Here is a 26,113-nt window from a genome sequence, read left to right on the forward strand (position 1 = left end):
TGAAAAGGTAATTGTTTGAATCTTATGTTATTACAAACATCATTTTTATAGTACATTTGTTTTGTAAGATATAAACATCTAATTCCAAAGGCTAGCGATCGTACTTACAACTCTGGAGAAGGTTAAACCTGTTTTTTCACTCGATTAAACTTTCGGTTTAAAATCTACTTCCTCATTTCCTGTATACCTTTTTTTCTCCTGATAGAATAGACACTTTGTTTACATGTAAACCTTCTACAGAACATTTCTAATGAAACTGCTGCTTTATTGAACAGTTAAGCAAAACGCTCAATTCAGTGTAGCTATGAAACCGTTCAATGAAGTAGTCTGAAATTTGCGGATGGTTTGTTTACATTTGACTGTTGTCATTCGAATATAAATAATAAGCACGATATACTTTAGCATTTTATATATACAGATTCTTGTTTAACACAGGTTTTCTCAGAGGGTTCATTTTGGCCTCTCTGAGAAAACTTTTCGTTAATTTTCTTCAAAAAAATTGTCGCTATGTTTTATGATAATATTTTAATTAATTTTTACTTACATTTATTAGACATATAATCGCAAATCTTATATTTTTCTTTTTCTCAGTTTCGGAGGAATGTATATAGTAAACTTGCTTTTACCGAAGGAGTCATTTTGATCATTCGAATAAATATTGTTGAGAATACATACATTTATATTTAAATATGAGTCTTAACAAAAACATTTTTAAGCTGGCATATTTTCTGTATATTACGTGATGCAAAAATCGCTCGAAAACATTAATGGTTTTAATAGGTTAAGTTATATTAACGACCCGTTCTAATGCAACACTTGGACTATTTTGGAACAGACCCCGTAATTTTGAACCGCGGTCAGATGATGATGATGGCACCTAAGCTGGCCCCAAAACCCCTCCAATCTACACCAGTGGGAGGATGTTTTGGTCCCGACGGATTTGGCGTGCATCCGACTCGCTTACATGGCGATTTTTCTGTGGAATTGGGTCTCGAACCAGAAGCCCTCCGGTTCCGAAGCCGAAACCTTACCACCAGGCTACTGCGGTTCTAACGGTTTTATTAGGAGCTGTCGTAATTGGCTCATAGTTACTTCCTGGCAAATAGGTGCTCATTAAGAAAGACTTTTCCCAAATTTTAATTAGATTCTTAATTAAAAAATTTTTTAACTCTAAGCAATTCACAACGATATTATTCCACAAAATCTGCGTTCATATCATTTTAAAATTTTTAAAAAAAAATCCCTTTTAATGACAGAAATTTTAAAGAAAAATTTTACTTTCATGAATAAATTCTGAAAATATTTGTAGTACAAGGTTTGGTTTGATTATATGGGATTTTTTTTGGCGCAAGAGCCATATTTGGCTAAACTGCACTCATTTATTGTACAAAGGCTGGTGCAATAATTTTTTAGAACTGAATGAACTTTTCTAATGAAATAGAATTTTATTGAAATGCTTAGTATCCTGTTTCGGTTATATGATTACGTTCGGAGTTAATATTTTGAAATACATAATAAAATATTTATATATTGGAATTTTGCATAAAATAGATTGAAAAAATACCTATGAGATAAAAGCAGTTAAAAGTATTTTGAAAGTTTGAAAAGGAAACGTTTTTAAATAGAAAGAAAAAGCATCATATTTAAGATGTTTATCAAATGATTTGTTCAAAATTTTGAAGACAACTTGAGAAATATATTAACTAGTTCCAAAATTAAGAAATAAGCTGTGTTTCTACCTACCTAGTATTTAAATAGAGAAATTCAACTAAAAAATATGAAATTTCCAATTAAAAAATTAATTACAAAATAATTTTAAAGGAACGGATTGTTTATTCTATAAATCAGGGAATGTAGAACATACTGAGAAATTATTATACTAAATGTGAGCAAAAAATATGCTTAGATTTCATGAGGTTTTTCGTTAGAAGAATTCACCAAGATTTAGGATTTGAAAAAATGACGGCTCAGCTCCCGTATACGGCCTCCGCCAAATTGGCGAGAAATTTGGCGATAAACGGTAATTTCTGGCTGCCGTCACGGCTTATGTTCTCTTCTTTATGGTAACCTTAAACCTTAGAACATATTCAGTATTTTTATGTGTTTTTATAAGGAGCAGCTCACATATACAGCTATTAACTTTTATAAACTATGCTTTTAAAATGAAAAAAATATGAATGTTTTAATGAGAACATATTCAACATAAAATTAAGAAATCATTTTGTCCCGGTTGAGGTTCGAACTCGCAACGTTAGGGTTCATAGCCGTGTAACATAACCACTAGACAAAGGAGTTCTCTCTTCTCCGGTAGTTGTTATCTGGCTTATAATGTTACCACCACAATTTTAAAAAATTGGGGCAAAAAATAATTTCGTCATCATTATTTAATATTAATTTTGAGCATTTCATCATGCTTCCTTATACTTATAATTAAACAAATCGTTTCATTTGGATCTTTATCATAAATATTTCAATACCCCCTCCCCCCCGACTTACTCTCGTGTATTTTGTCAGTCCTAGGATTAAGCCTAACATGGCTTCAAAAATTAGAGACAATAATCACGACATTTATCTAAAAAATTATTTAAAAAAAAAGGGGGGGGGGTCTGTATTTTGTCAATCTTAGAAATAAGCCTAACGTGGCTTCAAAACTTCCGGGTAAGAATCACAACATCCTAAACAAACACGCACTATTGGCGACTTCTTGGCGAAAAAAAATGGCGCCAATAGGCCGTATACGGGAGCTGCTCCAAAATGACATTTAAAATGGGAAAGGAGAATTAAGCATAAATTAACAGAACTTCCTAAGGATTCAAACAGTTTTCTAAAGAAGAACTGTTCAAAAATTAAGATTATTATATAAAATATATATCCGATATTTCTTTTTTATGTACTTTTGTTTCAAATTTAATTGAAATATTTTGTATTGCTTTGATATTATTTTATAAATTTGTAAATTCTATACAAATCTGAAGAATCTCTTCTTGTATAGGGAGAACCAAATAATTTATTAAAGGACGCTTTGGTAACAATTTTGGGAAAGATTTTAATTCTTCACAGTGTATTACAGTTGGAAGGTAATTTTTCTTTTCTCTTTATAAGTACTATTGTTTAATTTGTTTCATTTTTGTAACAACGGAATATTGAAATATTTTTTTTTCTTCCCAATGTGTTATAGTTTGAAATTTTGAACCTTTGCACATTTTCGATGGCATTAATATGTATTTTAATACTTTTAAAACCTATTTATCATTTGTTAATTACATTAAGCTATGATTACATATCAGTAACTGAACTTAGAAAAAACTATAAAAAATTTCTGTTGCTTAGTATATTAGTTCATTCTTTTTTATTAGATAACATTACAATACTAACAAGCTTCAAACCTAGTTCATACCTATTCATTAGTTTCGTTTCATATATAAAATATCAGAATCATCTGTTCTCTATATTTTTGATAATAATAAATATATATATGTAGGCATTTATTTTGAAAATTTGATTTTGGAATTTATTTTGCACCTTGCATTGGAAGTTTGGTTTGTGTTTTATAAGATAAAAACATATATATGGCTACACCACGTCAATCTTGCAAGAGAAAAACATGAAGATGATGTCTTAATACAATGAAAATTACCATGCACTTAAATCTTAAATAATTTGACATTTAACTTAGACATTTTGCGAATTGGCTCCAATGTCCAGTTCATATGTGGAAAAAACAACAACAACTAAACAGAATTTATCCTCAAGATAAGAGAATATAATAAAAGAAATATCTCATCACTGTATTAAATAGTGTGTACGTATTGTTTGTTGTGTTCTTGCTTATGGCACTTGTCATCGACAAGCCCACTGACGAATTCAGCGATTTTAAACCGAGTTTTAGCGTCTTTTGTTTCAATAGCGCCATCTAGGGCCAAGAGAACGCGTCACCGCCCTTTCCTCGAATGCAGGTTTCATTCACACATTTCCTTTCACTCATCCACATATCGTAATTTAGACCTGAATCAGAAAGAGATCATCTGTTCCAGTACCCCCAGTTTGGATATGAAGGAATTTGTGGCTACGATAGATTTCATACGTGCACCAGCCACAATATATACGGAGAGGCTTCGGCATGTATTGGTTTAATGTATGAGGCTAGTAATAATTTCCTTTTTTAATTTAAAAATGAAAGCAAATATAAAATGGATTAGCAATATTTATATGTTCAAAATATTAAAGAACAAATTAATCAAAATAATCTATAACTTCCGACTGCATATTCCCTGCAAAGTTGATAGTCCGGTTTCGAAGCCGAAATCATACCATCAGGCTACCGTGGTCCTAAAATAATCGAGTGTTATTATAATGAAAAACCGAAATTAGAGAAAGTCAAAATCCTGAGATAATATCAACTTACCGGGTCTACATATGTCCAATCGGTCGGTGAAAGACCAATCGGCTGGTTGTTTAAACTGCTACAATAGTAAGAGTGTGTTACGTTAATCATTGAATAAATTTATTATTGGTATTATTTTTTTCTCATTTAGATTTATATTGTTCTCTTTAGGTTCAGCTGCTCATTTAGATTAAATGTTATTTAATATACAGGGTGTTCATTAATTATTGTCGGGGTTTCCGTACCTCATAACTTTCGAATAAAAAATATTACGCAAAAACCGATTACGTATTCGTAAAGTACAACTCCAAGAATTTTATTAATGATATTAAAGTGTAAAGCTTGCACAATTTGCACTTTGTCGGCATTCAGCTGAAGGCGATTATGTATTCGTAAATTACAACTCAAAGAATTATGTATTCGTAAATTACAACTCAAAGAATTATGAATACGTAAATTACAACTCAAAGAATTATGTATTCGTAAAGTACAACTCAAAGAATCGCCTTCAGCTGAATACCGACAAAGTGCAAATTGTGCAAACTTTACACTTTAATATCATTAATAAAATTCTTTGAGTTGTAATTTACGAATACGTATTCGGTTTTTGCGTAATATTTTTTATTCGAAAGTTATGAGGTACGGAAACCCCGACAATAATTAATGAACACCCTGTATTTTGATATATTAAAGTAACATTCAACCAGATATTATCTGGTTATTCTCACCAGACTACGTGAATGATGACATTCACCTGAAAATATCGCCATTTACAAGATTTCAGTCTTGAACACAAGCCGATCCACAATGATCTATTGGAATTCAGGATATAAAGGTATATGAAAGTGACAGGGATGATTATGAATCTAGATTTGCACATTGAAGTGATTTTTCATATTTGTGACTATTTTGCAGGGAATGAGTAACTGGAAGTTATAAACCTATTTTGATAAAATATTTTATGAAGAAGCAAAACACTTAATAGCTAATCTATACTTATAAATAAAGCTCAATGTGTGTGTGTGTGTGTGTGTGTGCGTGTTGGCGCTCTACAGGCCAGGTCATTTGACCTACAGCTACCAAATTTGGTACATGTATACCTTAGAGGTCGGGAATGTGCACCTGGGGTCCCTTCTTTTGAATTTTTAATTAGAATTTTAATTATTAATTAAAAAATAACTTTCCCGCCAAAAAAATCTTCCATTTTTCCCACCACCAAATGAGTAAGGCTTCAGTTTTTTTTTTCCCAACAGTAATGAGGCTAGGGTTAACAGTTTTCGGCCGATTATTTTAAACGATTCTATTTATTTTCTTAATATTTGATGCATTTAAAATTTAACATTGTTAATGAATCCATCTTTCAGATTCATTCTGAAGTACTTTTGAATTAAAATAACACAGAATAAAGGAAATTAAAAATTTCTAATCCGCATAGCGTTACCCCAACTGGCGTAGAAAAAATCACGCATTTGCGTTACTTAACTGGCGTTGAAAATTCACGCATGCGCATTGTGTTCCGATTGTTGACATGACAACCATTATCAACGGATGATTTAAATTATTTTTAAGTTAGTTGCATGCTTTTGTAATTAAATTGTATTTATGTTAGTTATATATTTTTTGTATGCTTTGTTTCAGTAAAAAATATTATATTAATTGCAGATTAATTCTTTCCACTTTAATTTAAAGCATAAATTCTACGAGAGGTAACAGAAAATGAGAGAGATACATACTGCGTTATGACTGAAGGCCTTTATAATATTATGAATGAATTATATGACAATCAAAATTTGAAGTTTTAAAATATTTTGATGAAGCTATTAAAGTAGGAATTGCATAAAATGTTTAATTATTAAAATTTAAACGAACATTAAGATTGGCGAACCGGCTGGTCGCCAAAGGCGGCTAGTACTATAATAAACAGTTAGAAATTATATGTATAAAGAAGAGAAAAACAGTCAGTTTTATTTTGTACAACTTTTAAGTGCAAGGCAAGAAAAGAAAATAACAATTTTATCGGGTTTCCGCCCTTTCACCATTTTGCAACTTTTCCGATGATATTTTTTCAATTTATCCCTGTAAACCCTCGAGTAACCATATCCTTTTTTCTTTCTTAACATTTACACTCAAATAACACTTGCACGGTACCACTGTTGCTCCTAGACTTTTGAGGACAGTTCTCATAGATTTCTTCCTAGAATTGGTTTTACTAAAAATTTAAATAAAATATCAATAATTGTATTCAATCAATAATTAAAATCAATATCAGTTCTAGGAAATTAATATGAAAAATTTGAGGAAATGATTTAATAGCGTTGTTTTTGTCTCCTTTCTAAAAATGTCAACGTCCTAGAAGTAATAAAACTCGTACACAAGCAAGCTTTATGCAAACTAAACCTGGCTAAGGAAAAACTAAATGTATTGTTACAAATCTGTAATTTTGCTACCCGGCTCGAATAGTGTCATCCTGGGAAAAACCGTTGTAAGATCTGTCCTATGCGTCAATGACCTGAGAGCTTGGCGGCCATTTGGCGACTAAATGGATCATACTGGAAAGTTCGAGAAGTTTCCCGATCCATCCAGTAGGAACCAAGATACACTCAGATACGCCCCGATTGGTCTGAAGATTTTAGCCCCGCCTCCCGGAACTATAAAAGACGGGCACTCTGAAGCTGCAGTGAGGAACTTGTGTGGTTCGTCTGAAGTTGTGTGTGAGAGGAGTCGGAGTGGCCGACAAGTAAAGAAACTGGGGGATTAGACAGCAAGCAAGCTGAACTATATCGATTAAATGCGTTACGTTATTATGATTAATCGACGGTATTTTGTTGTAGAAAAATTTTTGTAAAAGTATTTTACAACAAAACGCGTTTTCGATAGATTTTAGTGGAAAATATATACGACATTTTCAATGAACAGCTATTTCGCCTAGAAATCAACATCTACAAAAAAATATATTTTTAAAAAGTGTTTAACAATGTGTGATTTATTTAAATTAGATTAAAATCTCATCTTCATGAGTGAGTCAAACTGTTTCATTTCACTAAAAATAGATACATAAGCAACAGCGTTAATTAAAAAGTGTAAATATTAAAATTACAAGCAAGAAAGAAACCAACAAAAATGATGAAACACAACTAGCATATATTATGTATTTTATTATAAAATTAGGATAGCCATTGATTTATCAGTACAAGAATTTTGAACTAAACATTTTTACTAGTCTAGAAAGAGAACACAAAAAAACAGGGGGAAAAAAAAGTTGATTGAGTGTGAAAAATTATCACAGCGTTTTCAAAGTATGACTCGATTGTGTGAATGTGTGTGTGTGTGTTCCCTTCGAAATATAATTAAACAAAAACAATTCCCTTTGTGGACATCTTGAGCTGTTTGCCTACACCGGAAAACAGCTTCGAACAAGAATTCCAAACAAAATGGGGCTAAAATGAAAAGATCAATCAATTCTAAAAAAAATGATGCAAGCACAGTCGCAATGTCTCTTCAAACAAGGTGTAAAAAAAATCTATAAAAATACAAGTTATCACCAGAAAACATCACGTTTGTAGTAAAAACTTGGCTAATAATACATGATCGGAAACAAAAAGCGTTAAAAATTTTTTTTTTACAAACAGAATAAAGAAAGCAGTTCAATTTTCGCACTTCTGAACTAAAACGTGCACCAGCCACGAACATTGTAATTATTAATATTAAACCTAGCACAAAAGTCTTTCATAAATAAAGAGTTCCAAGTTTTTTGGAGTGGTGCGTGCTTCCATAATGGTTCTTGGCATATCTTGAGGAATCAGGCATTGAATAGAATTTAGGACAGTTGATTTCTGGTGGCTTTATGAGATCATTCTGAACAAGATTATAATAGTTATGATTGTCCAATCGCTTCTTTGGCGTCACATCCCCAATCAGATTGGACAAAGATTTAGGTCTGGACAATCTTCTGGAGACTTTACCGTTTCGGTGAATGTCCTCAACTATGTCTGAAGTGTCTTCCAAGCCATCTACATCGTCTTTGGAAGACACAGACAGACTGGATCCAGCTGATCCGGAAGGTTTTTTCCCGGATGAAGTATTGCTGGATTCAGGACTTGATTTCTTGGTATCCATCAGCAAATCCGTCAGGGATTTGTACCTTATGTGGAAAAGTGGAGACGTGGCGATGGTTTTAACTCCACTGTTCACCCACGAACTTTTCTGCGATTTGTTGTTGCGGTTGATCCCGGATACCTCTTTGTGAGCATGAGAGTTGTTCTTGTTGTTCTTCAAGAACCGGGACTTGCCGTTGGAGACATTCTGAGAAGGATTCAGGTGAAGTTGGAACTGACTTTGTCTCTTGTAAGGAAGCTTGGTATTATTGTTGCTGTCGCAGTTGGCACTGCCATTTTGGAAGACCTTGCTAGCACTGTTGGATCTCAGGGGAGCATTGCGATTCGGTGTTTCAAACACCTTCACGAGTTTTAAGCCGTTTTTCCGCTTATCAATCTTTTCGTAGATATGATCATCCGATGACTTTTTAGATTTCTGACTTCGATGCGGATAGTAGATATCTTTGGTCTTGAAAGACGGGGTTCGATTTACAATGCTAACAGTAATCTTCTGCGGTGTGTTTTGGCTATGTCGAACGGTGCCCGTGCTTGCCTTCCGCGCGGGTATCGTCTCAATGGGAGGAGGATCCGGCGGCTTACGCTCACCTGCCTTATTATTTCCATCAGATATTTGTGGCAAGATTTGAGACTTGTGTTCTTCACTTGCTGAAAACTCATTCTTGATATTTACCGGCAAAGGTGCGAAGCCTCTCACATAGTCATATATCTGATCTATCTCGTCATATCTTACGTCATCAGAATCAGAAAATTCTTCATTAGGAGATAGCGAAGCATCGTTTGGGGTCGACATTCCTCTTTCTAAATGAGCCCTTCCAGAAAGATTAGTGCCTTGAGGGTCAGAAGCACTGCGTTTAACAAGAGGTACGGTTCGATAGGAATTGGGAGCTTGGCGACGAGTATAAACATACTGAGGAGAAGGTGGTGCATTTTTAATTTCGTGAACAGAGTGGACATCGCAAACCTGTATACATCCAGTAACCTCCACCATAAGATTGTGGCACTTATTAACGAGAGCTGCGTGCTCTGGCATCTTCATTAAGGTTTCCGAATTTTTAGGAGCCAAAACTTTAAGGGGTGCATTGGATGGAATAGGGACAACACCAGAGTCTTTTGATAGTGGCATGGCTACAAGGCATTCTTCCTCTATTAATGAATACAACCTCATTTCATTAACAAATTGTGAACCAGGTTTGACGCCCACAGGAGGTTTGCCATGCACTAACCGCACCATCAAAGGAAATCTCTTAGTCATCAGCGTCTTCACCGTATGGACACCAGAGATGTTATCCTCCCCAGCGATGGTGCTAAACCTTCCTCTCAGCTCCAGAGGTAAATACACAGTATCTCCAAAAGAAGTGACGCATCCGAGATACTTGCCACTGCCACGATTACCCCTGGATATTCCACTGACGATATCACCGACTGTAAGAACCTCACCGGGTGATATCACTCTTGTCTTCTCCCACACACTGTCAAGGTCATCTGGACGAGGAAGGTTTACTTTGATGCTATCCCGAACCAAGCAGGATCTCGGTTTCCTCCTGGCTAACTCTGCTACGCTCTCTATGCATCGCACCGCTCGACCTTCTTCAGAAAGAATTTCAAACCATCCCTCGTAGTCATGAGGTAAGGCTAATCTAGGTCCAAGGGGTGCCATTCTCCGGCCATCTTTCACCTTGACGCACTGAGCGATGACTTTAAGCTGCTTTCCAGCTGAAGCGACGAGCACAAATTGACAGAGATTAGGAGAGGGCAAGCTAGGTACACCCAGATTCTGGTGCTGCCCCTTGATGATCTTGGCAGGTTGAGGAAGAGGGGTCTTGGCAGCGAACTCCCGCAGGGGTCGTCCCTCATGGCTCCATTGGACGGCGGCCAAGTAGGGAGCGGCTTCAGGCATGGACATGGGAGACAGGAGTATCGGCGGCAGCAAGAGGAGGGAGGAGCTCATGGGAGAGCAAGGTGGTCACCCTTCCGCCACATATCTGTGAAAAAAAAGATGAGAAAATAAATCATCGTGCACATATGTAATCACACAATACAAATACTTTAAGACTGTGGAAGCATTTATTAAATAATTATAATTTTATTATACATTTCACTCGATAATTAATTGCCTCTAGTTACTAAATAATAAAAGTCTCGGTCGAATAATGATCATTTATACAACAAAAATGTACACAGCTAACAAATTAAGTAGTGCGCTACACTTGTTCAAGTTTCTTGCAATGACGAAATTGCATTTGAAATCTGTATTATGCAATACATTTGAATCTCAGAGGAAAACCACCTTAAGTCCAATATTGTTGATTTAGATAGTTTTATCGTATTTGCATAAATCGGGCAATTTTCCGAATAAATAAGAAATCGTATTTCTAAGTCAATAAAAAAAAAGTAATCACTCTAGGAAAAATAAAATACAGCAAAATACAGTTTCATGACATTTTACTACTACAATTATACAATTTCATGGCTTTCAGTTTCTTTATAAAAAAAAATCAAGATTGTAACTTAAAATAATGAAGATGAATTCGAAGATGGCAACTTACTTTATGTTTACTTAATATATGAGTATTCATATTTGAAAAGACCATAATATAGGACAGACAAAAAATTAAAAATAAAACCGCATAACGTGATTTTGAAGCATGACTAAAATCTTGATAACAAATATTAAAAAACAGGAAAAATAGAAACTATGTACAGTAGAACAAGAGATCGTTAAGGAAATGCAAAAAACAGAAATTATCAAGAAAATACTCTTGAAATGAGGGATGGATTCAGTTAGGTACCGGCGGATTTCTCATTCATCAAATTTCACACAAAATATTTACTTCTCATAGAATTTTCCTCCGTAGAATCTATCCCGAAATAATTCAGAAAATATTTTAATATGCGCGCGAGTAAAACATACGTATAAATAGCTATTCATATAATATAAATTATTTAGTTGGAAACCAGTTTAACTTCAATTTCATCACTTCAGGATATCTTTATAAAACAAAGAACTGAGATAATTATTTTATCAAATGGTCCTTTTCATTAATAGAAAGAAAACTAACGATGTTACAACCAAGCTCTTGTGAGCAAACAATTACCCGGCTATTGATCAGGATACCCCCAAATTAAAACCATTGTTCTGAATTCAAGAAGCAATCACCTTCAAAGCATTACTCTAAACCTGTCCGCATATTCTCCAGTAACCTTGGAGGACTCCACCTCGAAATCAAACTCGAGTTAACATTTTCGACTTTGAATCGGTTGTTTTATTGGCTTTTTCAATTTAAAGCCTCCTGACCCGTAATTGGGACATTAAAGGCTGCCCGTTGACAGGCGAGATAAGGCTTTTCTAACAATGGATCGATTTGTTTGCTGCCCGTCTGCCCACACGAAACAGGCTTCTTCAAGGACTGCTCGGTTGATGCAAGCTGTTTTGGAATATAACAAGTGATGCGCACTGCTTACATCACAGCTTTGGGGAAGGTGGGATGTTTGGAAACCAGGAACTGTTTTCTAATAGGCATAGGCATATTGAATGTGTTCGATATAGGCGGGACACGCAAAATGTCCGCAAACCAGAAGTGCGTGCAATCTATCAACCTGCAAAGTAACAATGTTTCGGTGATTTGAATTAGAAAGCCCCTGGTTGTAGGCTTAATTAGATTTTAGGAAGAAGTTTAAGTATAGGAATATTTTTGCAAATAGAACTTACAATAAATAAATGTATAAATAAAACGGGGTAATATCTAGTTTCTGGTGTCAACTAAAAGTTTGCAATCTTACAGAAGTGAGGACTGAACAATAATCCTCAAAGTTCTTTTGAAGAACATCTTGCTCATAATATTAAATATATATTAAATAAATCAATAGTCGATAGAACGACTGAATAAAATTAACGAATATTAGGCGGCTGGAAATAATGATTATTGCGTTCACTTGATATAAATAGAAAAAGGTTTAGAGAACAAATCCATTGAAGTTAGAAAAAATCATTCTCCCCCCCCCCCTCTACAATTCAAAAATACTATCTATTTTATAAGTTGGTTACTCGCAAAACGATTTAAAGATTTCTTGCTGTGCATTCATGTTTTAATCAAACTTGTGTTATTGTCAAATTATTTCAGTACATCAGCAGTATTAGAGGGGTTCCAAAAATTTAAATATATAAAAGCCTCCATTTTTCCACGAACTTCGCAGCAAGTATAACAGTCGATATAACAATGATGGAGACACAAATTGCTAAAAACAAAAGTCAGCGAAACCTTCAGCTTCAAAATTCAGCACATCCCAAGAAAAAACAAATCGAAACCGATTCGGGAATAATAAGGTAATGCTTTCGGAAACGTCTTTAATCTCAGCTGACGTCCAATGGCTCGATAGAGGAGGGTATAAAAGAGGTCGTGTCCCCTTCGCTTGAGACAAAGACACACGCAACAATGCGATTCGGAAAGGCCAGTGTCATAAAATACAGCCTTCCGCATATTAAAGAGCCCGATTGTAGTAATACAATGTTCATTCCGAACAACAAGAGAGGCATTTCTTGATGGCCCAGGTTAAGGTGATCACACAAATTCGCGGATTAATAGACGTAAAAAGAAAGTATTGTCTTCTTTAAGCATTTGGCCACTTACCGAGCGATTGCATTGGAACAAATAGGAAAATATAGAAGTGGAACCATTTTGTACAATTTTAAATACAAAACTGTCTTTTCATACAATGCAAGTAAGTTCACGAGAAATAATGCATTTAGTTTTAAAAACTCGTTTTTAATTGGCCAAAGACTATTACAAAATGAGAAGAAATTTATTTTGAAACTTTAAGATCAAAAGGAGAATATTGCAAATTAGCAGAATATACTTGAATTGTCTTTTTCGTATGTTGCTATAATATGACAAGTTTAGTGTATAACGAAGAGAATCAAATATAAATTTTGACACACCGATTTTACAAGGGTAAAATTAGATCTATAATTATGTTACAGTGAGAGCAGCAAAATACGTTTTGAGTTCGTTTTAACAGGAATAGACAAGCCACAGGTTGTCTATCAAAAGATAAAACTAGCCCAAATTTTATCAAAGTCCTAAAAGGATACAGAAGTAAGATGAGCCAAATTTCGTTTATCAGTGAGCCAGTTATTTTTCACTTGCACATAGACGATCAAGCATACAGCTTTGCCAATGAAGGAGTTTTGTCCTAAATCTCATACAGATAGATATACGAGTGCAAAAACATGCAAATTCCTTCCTCTTCTGAGTTTATATGTACGTATATGTGTAGACCGATAAATGGTCCCTTGACATAATTGGTTTAAAATTTGATACTCAAACACTTCAGATGCTAAAATGTGTTCTAAATTTTATAAACCCAACTCTTTGTTTTATAATTATAGTATCCATTTGTGCTGGAATAAATTTACAAATTTTCATGTAAAGTTTTCGTCCAAAATTTGATTGAAACTTCAAATTTTGGTGAAAATATTACATACCAAATTTCATACGTTTAGCTCAAAGCATTTATGAATTGTGTTCATAGAGAAAGATATTTCCAAAAGTGTGTTTTCGGACTTGGAGAGGTCTGAAATGTGAAGGTGATCAAAATTTCGAGTTCATTTTTTTTTTTTTTTTTGGACGATTACAGTTTCTTGTCTTATATGGTAAGGGGGGGGGGGGCTTTCTATGTTTTAATCCTTTATACGGATTTTTCTATTACCAAAAATTTTAAGTTTTACACGCATTTTTATGAATATTCTTAATTCAGCGTAGCGATAAGCAAATTATTTTTTATTTTGAAACTCGTGAATCCATAAAGGACGTTAAGAGGTTTCGTGGCAACTGAAAAACACTGGAAAAAATGGCATACAAAACAAATTGAAACAAAAGAACACAAAGTAAAAATGATGCAAGTGTTCTCTTTCCAAAATGGGTTGTTCCACGGTACTTGATTGGTTCCGATCAGTTAGAAATGAGAAGGCGGGGTTGTTAACGAAAGCTATTGAATAACGATCCAAAAAGGCCACGTAACTAAACGAAGGCACACAAAAGCGGGAGGCGTTTAATGTAGGTTAAACACAGACGGTAAGTTCACGCACGGCGCACATTAAGGTCGGATAAATATTTTAGAGGGAGAAAACGGTCCGATTGTAAACCTTCCATTGAGGAAGAAAGCCGATGCTGTTTTAATAAGACTTCCTTCAAAAGCTAGGGTGTCTCTGAATATGTATTTCTATAAGAAGGAGATTTAAAACGATTGTTTACGGAAATACCAGGCAAGAAAGTTATTATGGAAGGACATAAAAAGGGATAGTGAATATAGCATCACATGTTCCAGTTTTAGCAGTAAACATGTTTTTCACAATCTTTTCAATTCTTTTTTTTTTTTTTTTTGACAATGTAACTTTTTTTTGGCAATGAAATAAAGGATTTTTTTTGAGGTCAGAAAAGAATAATAATAATACATTCCAGACAATGCACCGTTTTAATTAGACTATCTAATTAGACTCAAAGACCCAATTAATTCCCAAGAAAACTGTTTCAAATACTTTATATTGAAAGCCGAATTACCATTCGGACAATAAGCCTTTGCATTTGATCGATACTTAATACGTTAATGATGTTACCTTGCCGGGATTTTTTATGCATATTAATGGTTAATTTAATACATATGTGTGAATAATAAAACAATGAAACGAATAAAATTAATAAACTTAAATTTCAATAATTGAGATACTGTTTCAATAGAACTTTTCTTGAAAAATACTGGAATTTTAACAAAAATATTTTATAGCCAATTTGCCAAACAATAAAAAAAAATTAATTTTACAGCGAGGCAACAATTTAAAAAGAAATATAATCTTCATCTAAAAACTTATAAATTAGATGAAAAGAAATGTTTGGGTATTTGAAAAAAAATGATATACACACACTTTCATAACCCTCTCTATAGGATACAAGTATTGCATGTGTTACCGTTAAAATATATAATGCAGTTATTTCATAGAATACCTAGTTATTCCATGAAATAACTGATCGTGTCCGTTAAAATGTGTAATATATTATTAATTTGACACTCTAACTAGTTATTCCATGAAATAACTAGGTATTCTATTAATTAACTAATGAGAGACAGTTAAAGTGTAAAATAAACAATTTATCTAAAATGAAATTAAACTAATGATAGACAATTAAAATGAAAAAGAAGCAATTTATCTAATTTATGCAGCTTATAAATGGTATTTATGGAAACGTACCATAAAATCATTTGGTACAACAAGGATTACTAAAATGACACTTGGAATTACAAGGAACATTGTTTCTAAAACAAAAACATTTTTTTGTTGACACACTGGGTTTTACACGAATATTTTTTAAATCCCTGACCAGTACCTAAACTTTGAGCTGTAGTTCATAAATGCAGTAGGGGTGGAAGGTAAATGTATTTGTCGTGCGAGATATACGATATAGATTATTTTGCACTTTAACGGGCTGCAGATCGTTATTCTATGAAATAACTAGTTAAACCATGAAATACAAGAGAGTTTTACACTTTAACGGACACGATCAGTTATTTCATGGAATAACTAGGTATTCTATAAAATAACGAATTTCATACTTTTACGGTAACACATGTATATAAATACAATGATGTATATTTAAAAGCGAAAGTAAGGGAGGTAAACAGAATTTTGTTAATTGTTCTCTTTTACAATTTTCTTTTACTTTCTCGTATTTCGAAGTATATAAAATATTACAATAGTTAAATTAATAGTTTGTCTGTTCAGCTGTCAGTGGAACACGATAATTACGACAGAGTAAAATGTTAGATAAAATTTCGTACATAGTTTTAGCAACAAAGTCCAGTTCGTTGATTTAAATCCCTACGATAGTTCAATTCATTAAACACTGATTACGATGGATGGTCAGTCCTCAAAATGATTTGAGAGCCAAATCCCTCTACGAATTGACTATCTGTTTGTGCCTGCGTCGCAAGAATTCAAAAAATGAAACGACGTAGATCAATTAAATTGATTTGTTAAAAGTGTTACTCATCAAATTTAGGTTCCAAATAATCAAAAAATAAAAACACCCAAAATGCATAATTGGTTTTCTTTGTTATTTCCGAAGTATGAAACGTTCATAAGCAGAACTTTGAAAATAAAATTCTAAACACACGTAGCCCTCGTGATCTTGTTAATTTCAACGAATTTTATACAAGGGGGAGGGGGGATGACACATTTATTAGAGAGAGAGAAAATTTCGGAAAAACTCCTTCCGCTGATTCTTAACCCTTTGGGCCTCACTGGAACATTTATGTCCCGCTGATATTTTTAAATTGCCGAAAGGGTTTAGTTTAGTTTACTTATATCAACGTCCCGTTTGAAAGCAACACTAGGGCTATTTTGGGACGGACCATGCCGCGGTTCAAAATGACGAGGTTCGTCCCAAAATAGCCCTAATGTTGCTTCAAACGGGACGTTAATATAACCAAACCAAACCTCTTTTCGACTGATTAAAACCAAAATGTGGCACAGAACAATTTACATTGCTAAATGCTATCATTTATCTCAGTAGTTGAGTTGTCTATCGCATGCGAATGTGCACAGCGACAGACAGTTAACCCTTTGACAGAATTATTTCAAAATATGATAAGGATCTTATAATTTTGATGACTAAAGTTTTCTCGATTAGCTTTTTATATATTTTAGTTGTGTTCTCATGCTTTCATACAAAGAAACTTCCACAGACTCGATTTTGACTAAATTCTGAGAGAAATTTATCAATTTAGTATAAAGCGATTTGGTATAAAGGTTTGGTTCTAGCTCAAAGCGTTTTAAAGCTATATTCACAAACAGAGAGAAATAATTTCTAAAATATGTTTTCGGATTGAAGGTTGCTTAAAACATGGGGATTCATCTAAATATAGAAGTGGAAATTTCATCACTGCAACGTTTTTTTATTTTGTATCTTCGAGTACAAGAATGTTAACATTAAATAACAATAATTAGAAAGCACGGGGGGTGAATATATAATAAAATTCGAAAACGTAACTTTACATTATTTTAGCATATTTCTGTTTTTAATTAATGCATTGCAAGACTTTAAATAAAGTTGGCATTTCTAATTTTTTAAAGACTGCGGGATTTGAAACCAAAGCTTCAAGTTGCATTGAAACCATTGATTTGCAAAAATTCAAATATACAAATAAATTCGAAAAGTATCTTTATTGTATCTTTCTTTCAACTTCATTCAACGTTAGATATCAAAGATTTGTATATGGTATGTATAGTATTTTTTTTTTAACTTTGTAGCAAACATATCAAAAATAGCAATATGAGTCGTATACAACATTTTGGCACAATCAAAATAACAACAAGTGAAAAAAATTAAGTTGTCCAGCTATACTGATCATTCAATAAAGTCTGAACTACTTCACTGACATAGTAAAGCATATTTAGCTTACTTGTAATCGACGATTAGCAAAAAACTCATGTTGGAAGTGTTAAATACAGACTGTCCAGCTGCATGCACACTTCAGGACATTAATCAGAGGCACGCAAAACCTCTTCTGGTCCGTAAGTTGACAAAACCCACTGATGTGTTTCAATGAGTCATCGATTTCCAAGTAAAAAAACTTTTTTTTTCAAAAGAAAAGAAGAGAATGGGGGGAAAAAAGCACAAAATGTTATAAAAAGAAACAACTGGCTGCTAAACGACCCATTGCCCTCTCTCTCGCCGCCTGCTGTGCGTCACAACAAGCAAATAAGGTTACACCAGCAAAACAAAAATGCTATTTTTTCCGTCACACCATCCACGGTAATCAATAGGTCAGCGCTAACCAGCCAGCGTCACCTGCTGGAGCCAGTGACCTTGCCCGCCGAGGCCCACACGCCATCCTCTTTGCCCAGGAAGTTCCTTTTGGAAAAAAACAGCCGGCTTTTGTCGATTCGGGATTTAGAGGGATCCATTTCCCTGATGGGACCCTGAAAGCTGGAGGACCTTGGACAAAACAAAAATGAGGCAGGAAATTGAGGTATAATGGAATTATTTTATGTAAGCATGCTGTGTTGCATGATGGGCAGTTTATCGCTTATTTCTATCAACGGGCGATAAATTGTGACACGGTTGTTGATGAAGAGTACGGTTTGAATAAGTATTTGTCGAGGTGGTATTAGTTTCGCACTAAAATTATACAATGATCTTTTGGCAAAGGATTATTCTGCGCGAGCATTCTTCTCTGGGTTAAATCGAGCTGTGAAGAATGGACTAGGAAGATTATATTCTAAGGGAATACTATTATTTGAGGAAGAAAAGAAAGAATTGGGTTGAATGCATATTTCAGGTTTAAAACGCATATAACTTTTATTTAAACAATATTGACATATCTTTACTGAAACTGTTATTAATTTCGGTTGTTAATCAACACTGTTATGGCGTCTTTTAAAGAATTTAACAGGTGAATACGATGTGTAAAGCATTTTAAGTATTTTTGAATGATAAAAGATTATAACTCTATACAAAAAAGAAAATATTTGTCCATCAAGTCTAAAGAAAGAGTAGGAAAACAATACAAGATCAGCAAGTTAATCATAAAGAGCTTTCGTTACAGGTATATGCTTATTTGTAAAGTTAATGAAATATTTCAAATTATAATGGCTATCTAAAATCGCTTCTGCATACGAGTTTTGAAAAATCCTACAGAATCCGACGCCATGTGTGAATACTTGACACCCAAATGCAAATAAACAATAGTTAGGATTCACAATTTTTTACACCTACGTTCAAACAGAAATGTAGCATGGAATCAGTGGCGCACTGACCTGGGAAAAATTGAAATAGAAAGTCGGTAAAATAATCACGTGTACCAGGTTTCATCAAATCGGGACACAAGTTACGAATGAAGAAATTCTTTTACATCCCGAACGCAATTTACCCTGGCTATGCCACTGCATTTAGAAGTAACAAATGATATCAATGGAACGAAAATTTTATCAAGTTTCTTCAGCTGATTTCATATTAATGCCTACAGAATAAAAACTATGGTAATTTTTCAATGGATTTTCCTTGTAAGTATAAATGCATATTAATATTGAAAAAATTCAAAACTGGTCTCTAATTTGAGCGCATAATTGTTCTAATAAATTACAAGATTTGTTCTGTTATTATCATTTTGTATTTCCTTCGTCCGGGTAAAATTATGGAAAATGATAATAGTTCTAAGCATTAAATAAAAACGATTCGGTGCCAGTTTTCATTAAAATTAAATTACAAAATACTATATTAAGACTAAAAAACTATATTAAGATGAATGAAATTCCTATTAAGTGCCGGATTATTCAAATGGCGATGAATGTCAATCTAATAGTACATTCCAAAAATAAAATCCCAGTTAGCCATTTGCGTTTTCTGGAAGCGTTTCTTTTCTTAAAGAAAAGCTGAATGTTGGCTACATCTGTTTAAGAAATGGCCACAAAAGAAAGCAAGATAATCAGCATTAATAGGAATGTGAGAAATTAATTTTATTATAAAGGATGCTTCGCCTAACAAAAGCGGACCAATATTAAAAGTAGGTAACAATCATGCATTGAGTATACCCGTGCAATTCCATCCCATCCCTCAAAGTACAAACGATTTATCGTGAACAGTCTTCCATCAACACTTCACGCTACAAAATTCCATTCTACAAAAGTGATCTATAAAAAAGACATCTTCATTTCAAAATTGAATAACTCGACAACAATCGATCGATAAAAGAATAAAATCAACGGTATGTTCATTTTGAAAGCCTAAAAATCTGACACAGAAGTTTAAACATAAAGGCAAATGCTACCGATAGATAAAGAAACTACTGCTAAAAGAGAACTCTGAAGCATATTTTGCAACAAACCATCATTACTAAAAGGTAATCTGCTGTTCGACATATTACAAATGTTACAAAATCGGCCCGTCACTTTGAGGTTAATAGAAGATCGACTTCCATTTCGTATTAACCACCCTATCGTTCCCGTCTCGGCGAATACATTGAGAATATAGTTACTTATCTCAGTTATTCCATATTTACGGCAAGTATGGATACGTCAAATTACACAGTAATCCGTTCATTCTTGACGAATACATCGTGAATATGGTCAACGATATGAATTAGTCCACAGTAACTGCAACAAATATGAACAGACTTTCGTATTCGCAGTACTACTTACTAACCGAAACAATCCTTCCATATTGGACGGAACTGAAATTTTGATATCTTAGGCATATACGTCCACTTCCATCAGCAGACTACAGAAGTTGACTAAAATTTTTAGTCTTTGTATATAATATCTTTGTGGCGGGAAGAAGAGATTGTGCTGGATCTTTGTGCTGGTATTTTGAGCTCATTGTGATGTGACTGAAACGATTGCTCCGATAATTTATAACCTTTTCCTCGGATTCCGCGCTACGATACCTACTGGCATCATTTGAAACCTTTGCATCACATTTTTAAGGTACTCAAAATACTCACTGCAATGTTATTTAATCTTAAAATGAGAGGACCTTTCAGGGACATACTTCTTGCGAAATATCCTATTTATGCTGTACCTTTAATTTTCATTAAGTCATGTTGCTTAACTTACTCCAGGCCTAACAATGTCCTCTAGCTTGCAATCAAGAAATTCTTGCTCTAATGGTACCCCCTGCAGAGTTTATTTGTTTTGAAATGCCTCCTTTACATTTAAAAAATGGTAGAAATCCTTTCAAGTACTTTTTCTCACATTTCAATATAATATAAATTTCTTAAAATCTACATTCTCAAGTACATAAAAAGAGTCGAAGAATACACTCCTGGTAGGGGTGCAGCAACCACTACAGATCCCAAAATGACAATTAGAAATTAAAGAACACTCATTATCAAGATTATAAAAGACCGCGGGAATATTATGGAAGAACATTCTTGAGGTCATAATTCTTCACCAATTAAAAACATTGCTACGATTTTCCAAGACATTCCCAAAGTTGAAGGAAAGTGGAGTAGGGGATGGATGGGTGCATGCAGCGTTCTGTCAAACGGTGCCGACAGAAACTGCGGGACGTCGATGAGATGGAAAAACTCAAGTGAGCGCCCCAAGCCGTTTTTCGCACTCAATTAAACGGCGGCTAATTTTGTATCTTTTTACCAACTCTTATTTCCTTGAGGAGAGGCAGAAAAAGTTTGGGACTAATTACTGTGGGTGGTCTTCCAAATGAAAAAAAAGGAATGGAACAAGGCGCTCGTTTATCGATCGTCTGAGATTCTGCTGCTGCCCCACCCCTTTTCTCGAGTTCAAGGAGAATATTTTCACACGATTAAGAACAGGCTGGAAAGTTAAGGATGATAAAATTATCTGGATGGGCGACGTAAGCGGACTATCATTCCGAAAAAAATGACAGTTAAGGTAACTTAAAGACCGTTAATAACACTCCATAAATCCAGAAAAAAGTTATATAACCTGTATAAGGTATAAATTAAATAACAGTAAACAAAAAAGAAAGTTTCTTTTTTTTTCAAGCCCTTCTCATTTACTCAAAATTATATTCGCAAACATTGATGATTTAAGCATGATAATGAGGCAAGAGGGCATTGGAATATATATCTGATGTTTTTCTTTCTTGCGTTTATATATATATATAAATTAAGCGTTTGTATGAAACTGAAGCGAATATAATTGGAAATCATTTTTAGTAAATAACTTTAAAACTTCTCCCTTTTACTTTTTTGCTTAGTTTGAAGATTTATTATTTGAAGATTAGATTTATTATTTATTATTTGGAGATATATTAAAAAAAATATTTTTCCGTAAAAATTATTGCAAATATATTACGAATTACGATTACTAATACTTATCAAAACAGATTTTTATATTCTCTTACATGACGTATATAAAAAGAAAATATTGTAATTATCCAAGAATTGTAATTAGTACTCAGATTATCAACAAATTTAGAAAAAGAAATTAATCTAAAAAAAGAAGGGTTTGATTTCAAATATTGACCAATCTCCATGTTTCATATCTCAGTGAGTCCGAGAGCCACATTTTCAAAAAATTATGTCATGTTTTCAAACTAGGTGAGACAGGCAAAGTCAAGAACGCTGTAAGCTAGAAAGATGAAATTTGGTATGCAGTCTCACAACAAATATGAAGATTTTTATCATATTTTGAAGCGAGTTCATTATTAGGAAGTTTGCCCCAGTTCCAAGTAAACACGATAGCTACAAAAAAAAAAAAAAAGCCAGAGAGGGGGAAAAAAAATGATATACAGTTTTAGTGTTTAAAATGTTTATCCATTAAATTTTGAGACAAACTAGTCAGCGGGTTGATTATCTGCTTTTAAAAGTGATAACTCAAAAACACAATGGTTCAGGAGTGCGATTATATTAACTAATTTACAATGCTTAGACAATAGATTGCAATTCAAACTTTTTATTTTTCGATGAAAGGTGCATCCGGAGCATTTCTGCGATCCTAGAAGGCAATTATTTGAAAGACATTTTGATAATATCCCTTGCTAAAGTATTCTTTGGCGCTACTCAAAGGAAAAATAATATCTTAAATTATTTATATTCATGGAACCAAAAACCGTTTGAGACTACATTTTTAATAAGTCGATTAAAATCCATTTTATTAAAGTCGTAAAAAAAGTCTATTTAAAGGTCGAAAGTTAAAAAGTCAATTTTCTGCTGTAATATGAAAGTGTTTTATTTAATAATATACGAACAGTTCCTTGAATTTTGTTTCCAAGTCTCTTTTTTTGGACTTTTTTTATATACGTTTTAATGCTGTTTTGCATTTTTAAAAGGTATTTTCTCAAATTCTTATTTTTGGTAGAACTTTCTTATTAAAAAACTCGAATTAAAGTTTAATGCATTTTTTGTTCAAATTTCGGATAATATATCTCGACGTGATTATAATGTAATTTCGGATAAGATCTTAACGGATAGTCTCTAGTTTAGGAACTAGAGATTAAGTTTAGGAATATTCTATAGTTGTTTTAATACTTCACAATCAGAAAAAAAAAAAAAAAAATCGTGTAACTTATCGATTGAACCCCATTATTTAAAGAACGAATAGAAATACAACTGATTCAAGAACTAGGTAATATATTCCTTACGTTATCTGTAAAATTATAAACAAATCATTTAATGAATCTCTAAACCGAAAGATTTTTGTTTTATACTTTCTTTTTATCCCATAAATCACCCTTTTTTCTCCATTTTTTTAAAAAAAACTTTTGCTATTTAACTTGAATAGTTTGGTTTTCATACTTTTTTTTTACAATAATATCTAGACAATATATAATTATTTTAGAGCATTTTTCAAAAAGTTCGCCCTGAACTTAGCCACATGCCTAAACATTATTGAAATAAAAAGAACTTAATTCTATTTTGTCATTGTTAAGCATACGTTAGACAGAAAGGAATTTCACTCGCCTGCAAATTTCCTAGAACTGCAATACAAAAAAATTTTAAAACTCACTTTAGCAGATAAACAAATACATCTTCACTAACAGTATAAGTAGTATAACAGTAGTATTTTGGCATCTGTAGTTCAGTGAGCTTTAGAACAGGTATGAATCACCCTGAATTTCATACTGATAAAAATAAAGATTGAACGGTTTATTTAACTGTTCGTGACAAACTATCATCAGTGGTTCCCCTCCCCCCTGTGCTTATCAGTAGGACGGTGTGATTGTTTCTTGCAACGCGTGAGTCACTCTCTTCGTTCCACCTTCTACTCGACCCTGGCGTTATGGGGTCCACCCCTAGCCGACACCTATCCGGCCTTGAATTTTCCACACAAACGCCTCCCCCTTTGCAGAGACAGCACAACAGGTGTTTGTGTTGTGCAGTGACGCATGACAAGCATGTGGGAAAAAATCAAGGAGATGGAATCTGAAATACGCGAGTATGTCTAATGTTTTATAGCTTCGTCTATATATTACCAGCAGATGTTGATGTCATTAAATACTTTTTTACTTTACTAGATTTTTTTCCGCCCGGGGGGGGGGGTTCGAACAAGATTCGAACTCTTAATACCTTTTTCTTAAATTTCACAAGTCATAATTAACCATAAACATATATGGTTATTTAAAATTCCATATCAGTTATCATGGATAATCAGATACAATCAGTAACGGTACCACAAGCATCTATTACAAGATACTGTTTTTTCAGGATCATTTCGCTTAGAAGTTGTACACAAAGAAGATGAGTGTTTATTGCGTCTTCTAATTCCGCAAATAATCCGAGTTAACCCTATTGCTAAATTTAAACATCTCCTTCCATCGTTCCTCTCACCCCTTTTTTGACGTAATAAATGTCTCCTGACGCATGCGCAAAAGCGTCGAGGGTTACAGAATCCGAGAATGAACAATATTTCATTGTAAGGCAGCGGATCACCACTCTATTAGAAGATAGTTCATATTTTGTGTCAGAAGTTATACTCAATACGTTACTAATCGCTTATGAATTAGTTACAAGCTCAGAAAACGTAATTTAACTCTGAGTTCACAGAGAAATATTATTAGAAATTAATAAATTTGGACGGCTATATCTCTAGGCAATGAATGAGATGAACCAGTGAAAATTTATACGAATTAAAAACATCATATGACATCAAAAATAATACATTAAAAGCCGTTCTCCTATAAATATGTGCATAGTCATATGAGCTAAAATAATGATGGATTTTCGGCAGCTGTTTTAGAAAAAATTTAAATATGAGCAAAATTCCATTAGTTTATTTCTAAACACTTACTTACAGTTTACAAATAATTTCATAACTCATAATACTCTTATCAATCAAATAGACGTGACTATTGTCAATTATAGTCAAAACTATCAATCGTTCCTTTGCAAGACAGACTTTAACACATTGTTGTCATTTGATTTCCTACCTACTAATTGATGCAAATTGTTGATTTGTTGGATTAGTATATAGCATAAAAGGAAATCTATTAGAAGGATATTAACAAACTTTCAGTCCTCACAAAGGTGCTTGATTCCGGATGATTGAAAATTCGGCACCATAGCACAGAGCAAGATCTGAAATCGGAACCTAAACCCTGCAATCTTCAGTTTTAAATTCATCACCAAATTACTGCATTCCAAGCAATCGGAACCTAAACCCTGCAATCTTTAATTTCAAATTCATCACCATATTACTGCATTCCAAGCAATCGGAACCTAAACCCTGCAATCTTTAATTTCAAATTCATCACCATATTACTGCATTCCAAGCAATCGGAACCTAAACCCTGAAATCTTTAGTTTCAAATTCATCACCAAATTACTGCATTCCAAGCAAACAGAATCTAAACCCAGCAATCTTCAGTTTCAAATTCATCACCAAATTACTACATTCCAAACAATCGGAATCTAAACCCTGAAATCTTTAGTTTCAAATTCATCACCAAATTACTGCATTCCAAGCAATCGGAACCTAAACCCTGAAATCTTTAGTTTCAAATTCATCACCAAATTACTGCATTCCAAGCAATCGGAACCTAAACCCTGAAATCTTTAGTTTCAAATCCATAATCAAATTACTGCATTCCAAACAATCGGAACCTAAATCTTGCAACTTCAGTTCCAAATCCATCACCAAATT

The 26,113-nt window shown here is 33.5% G+C and overlaps 1 protein-coding gene across 1 annotated transcript in view; it reads right to left on the reverse strand.

Annotated features, from left to right (window-relative positions):
- Positions 1 to 7,519: 7,519 nt before the first annotated feature.
- LOC129961596 (uncharacterized) overlaps positions 7,520 to 26,113 on the reverse strand; it is a 79,474-nt gene continuing 60,880 nt past the window's right edge. Inside the window, exon 2 of the mRNA XM_056075100.1 lies at positions 7,520 to 10,481. Within this exon, the coding sequence (XP_055931075.1) occupies positions 8,111 to 10,447 (2,337 nt within the window). The 5' untranslated portion in view covers positions 10,448 to 10,481 and the 3' untranslated portion in view covers positions 7,520 to 8,110. The remainder of the gene's footprint in view (positions 10,482 to 26,113) is intronic.

The sequence above is a fragment of the Argiope bruennichi genome, chromosome 2 (genome assembly GCF_947563725.1).
Source record: "Argiope bruennichi chromosome 2, qqArgBrue1.1, whole genome shotgun sequence".
Lineage (NCBI taxonomy): Eukaryota > Metazoa > Arthropoda > Arachnida > Araneae > Araneidae > Argiope > Argiope bruennichi.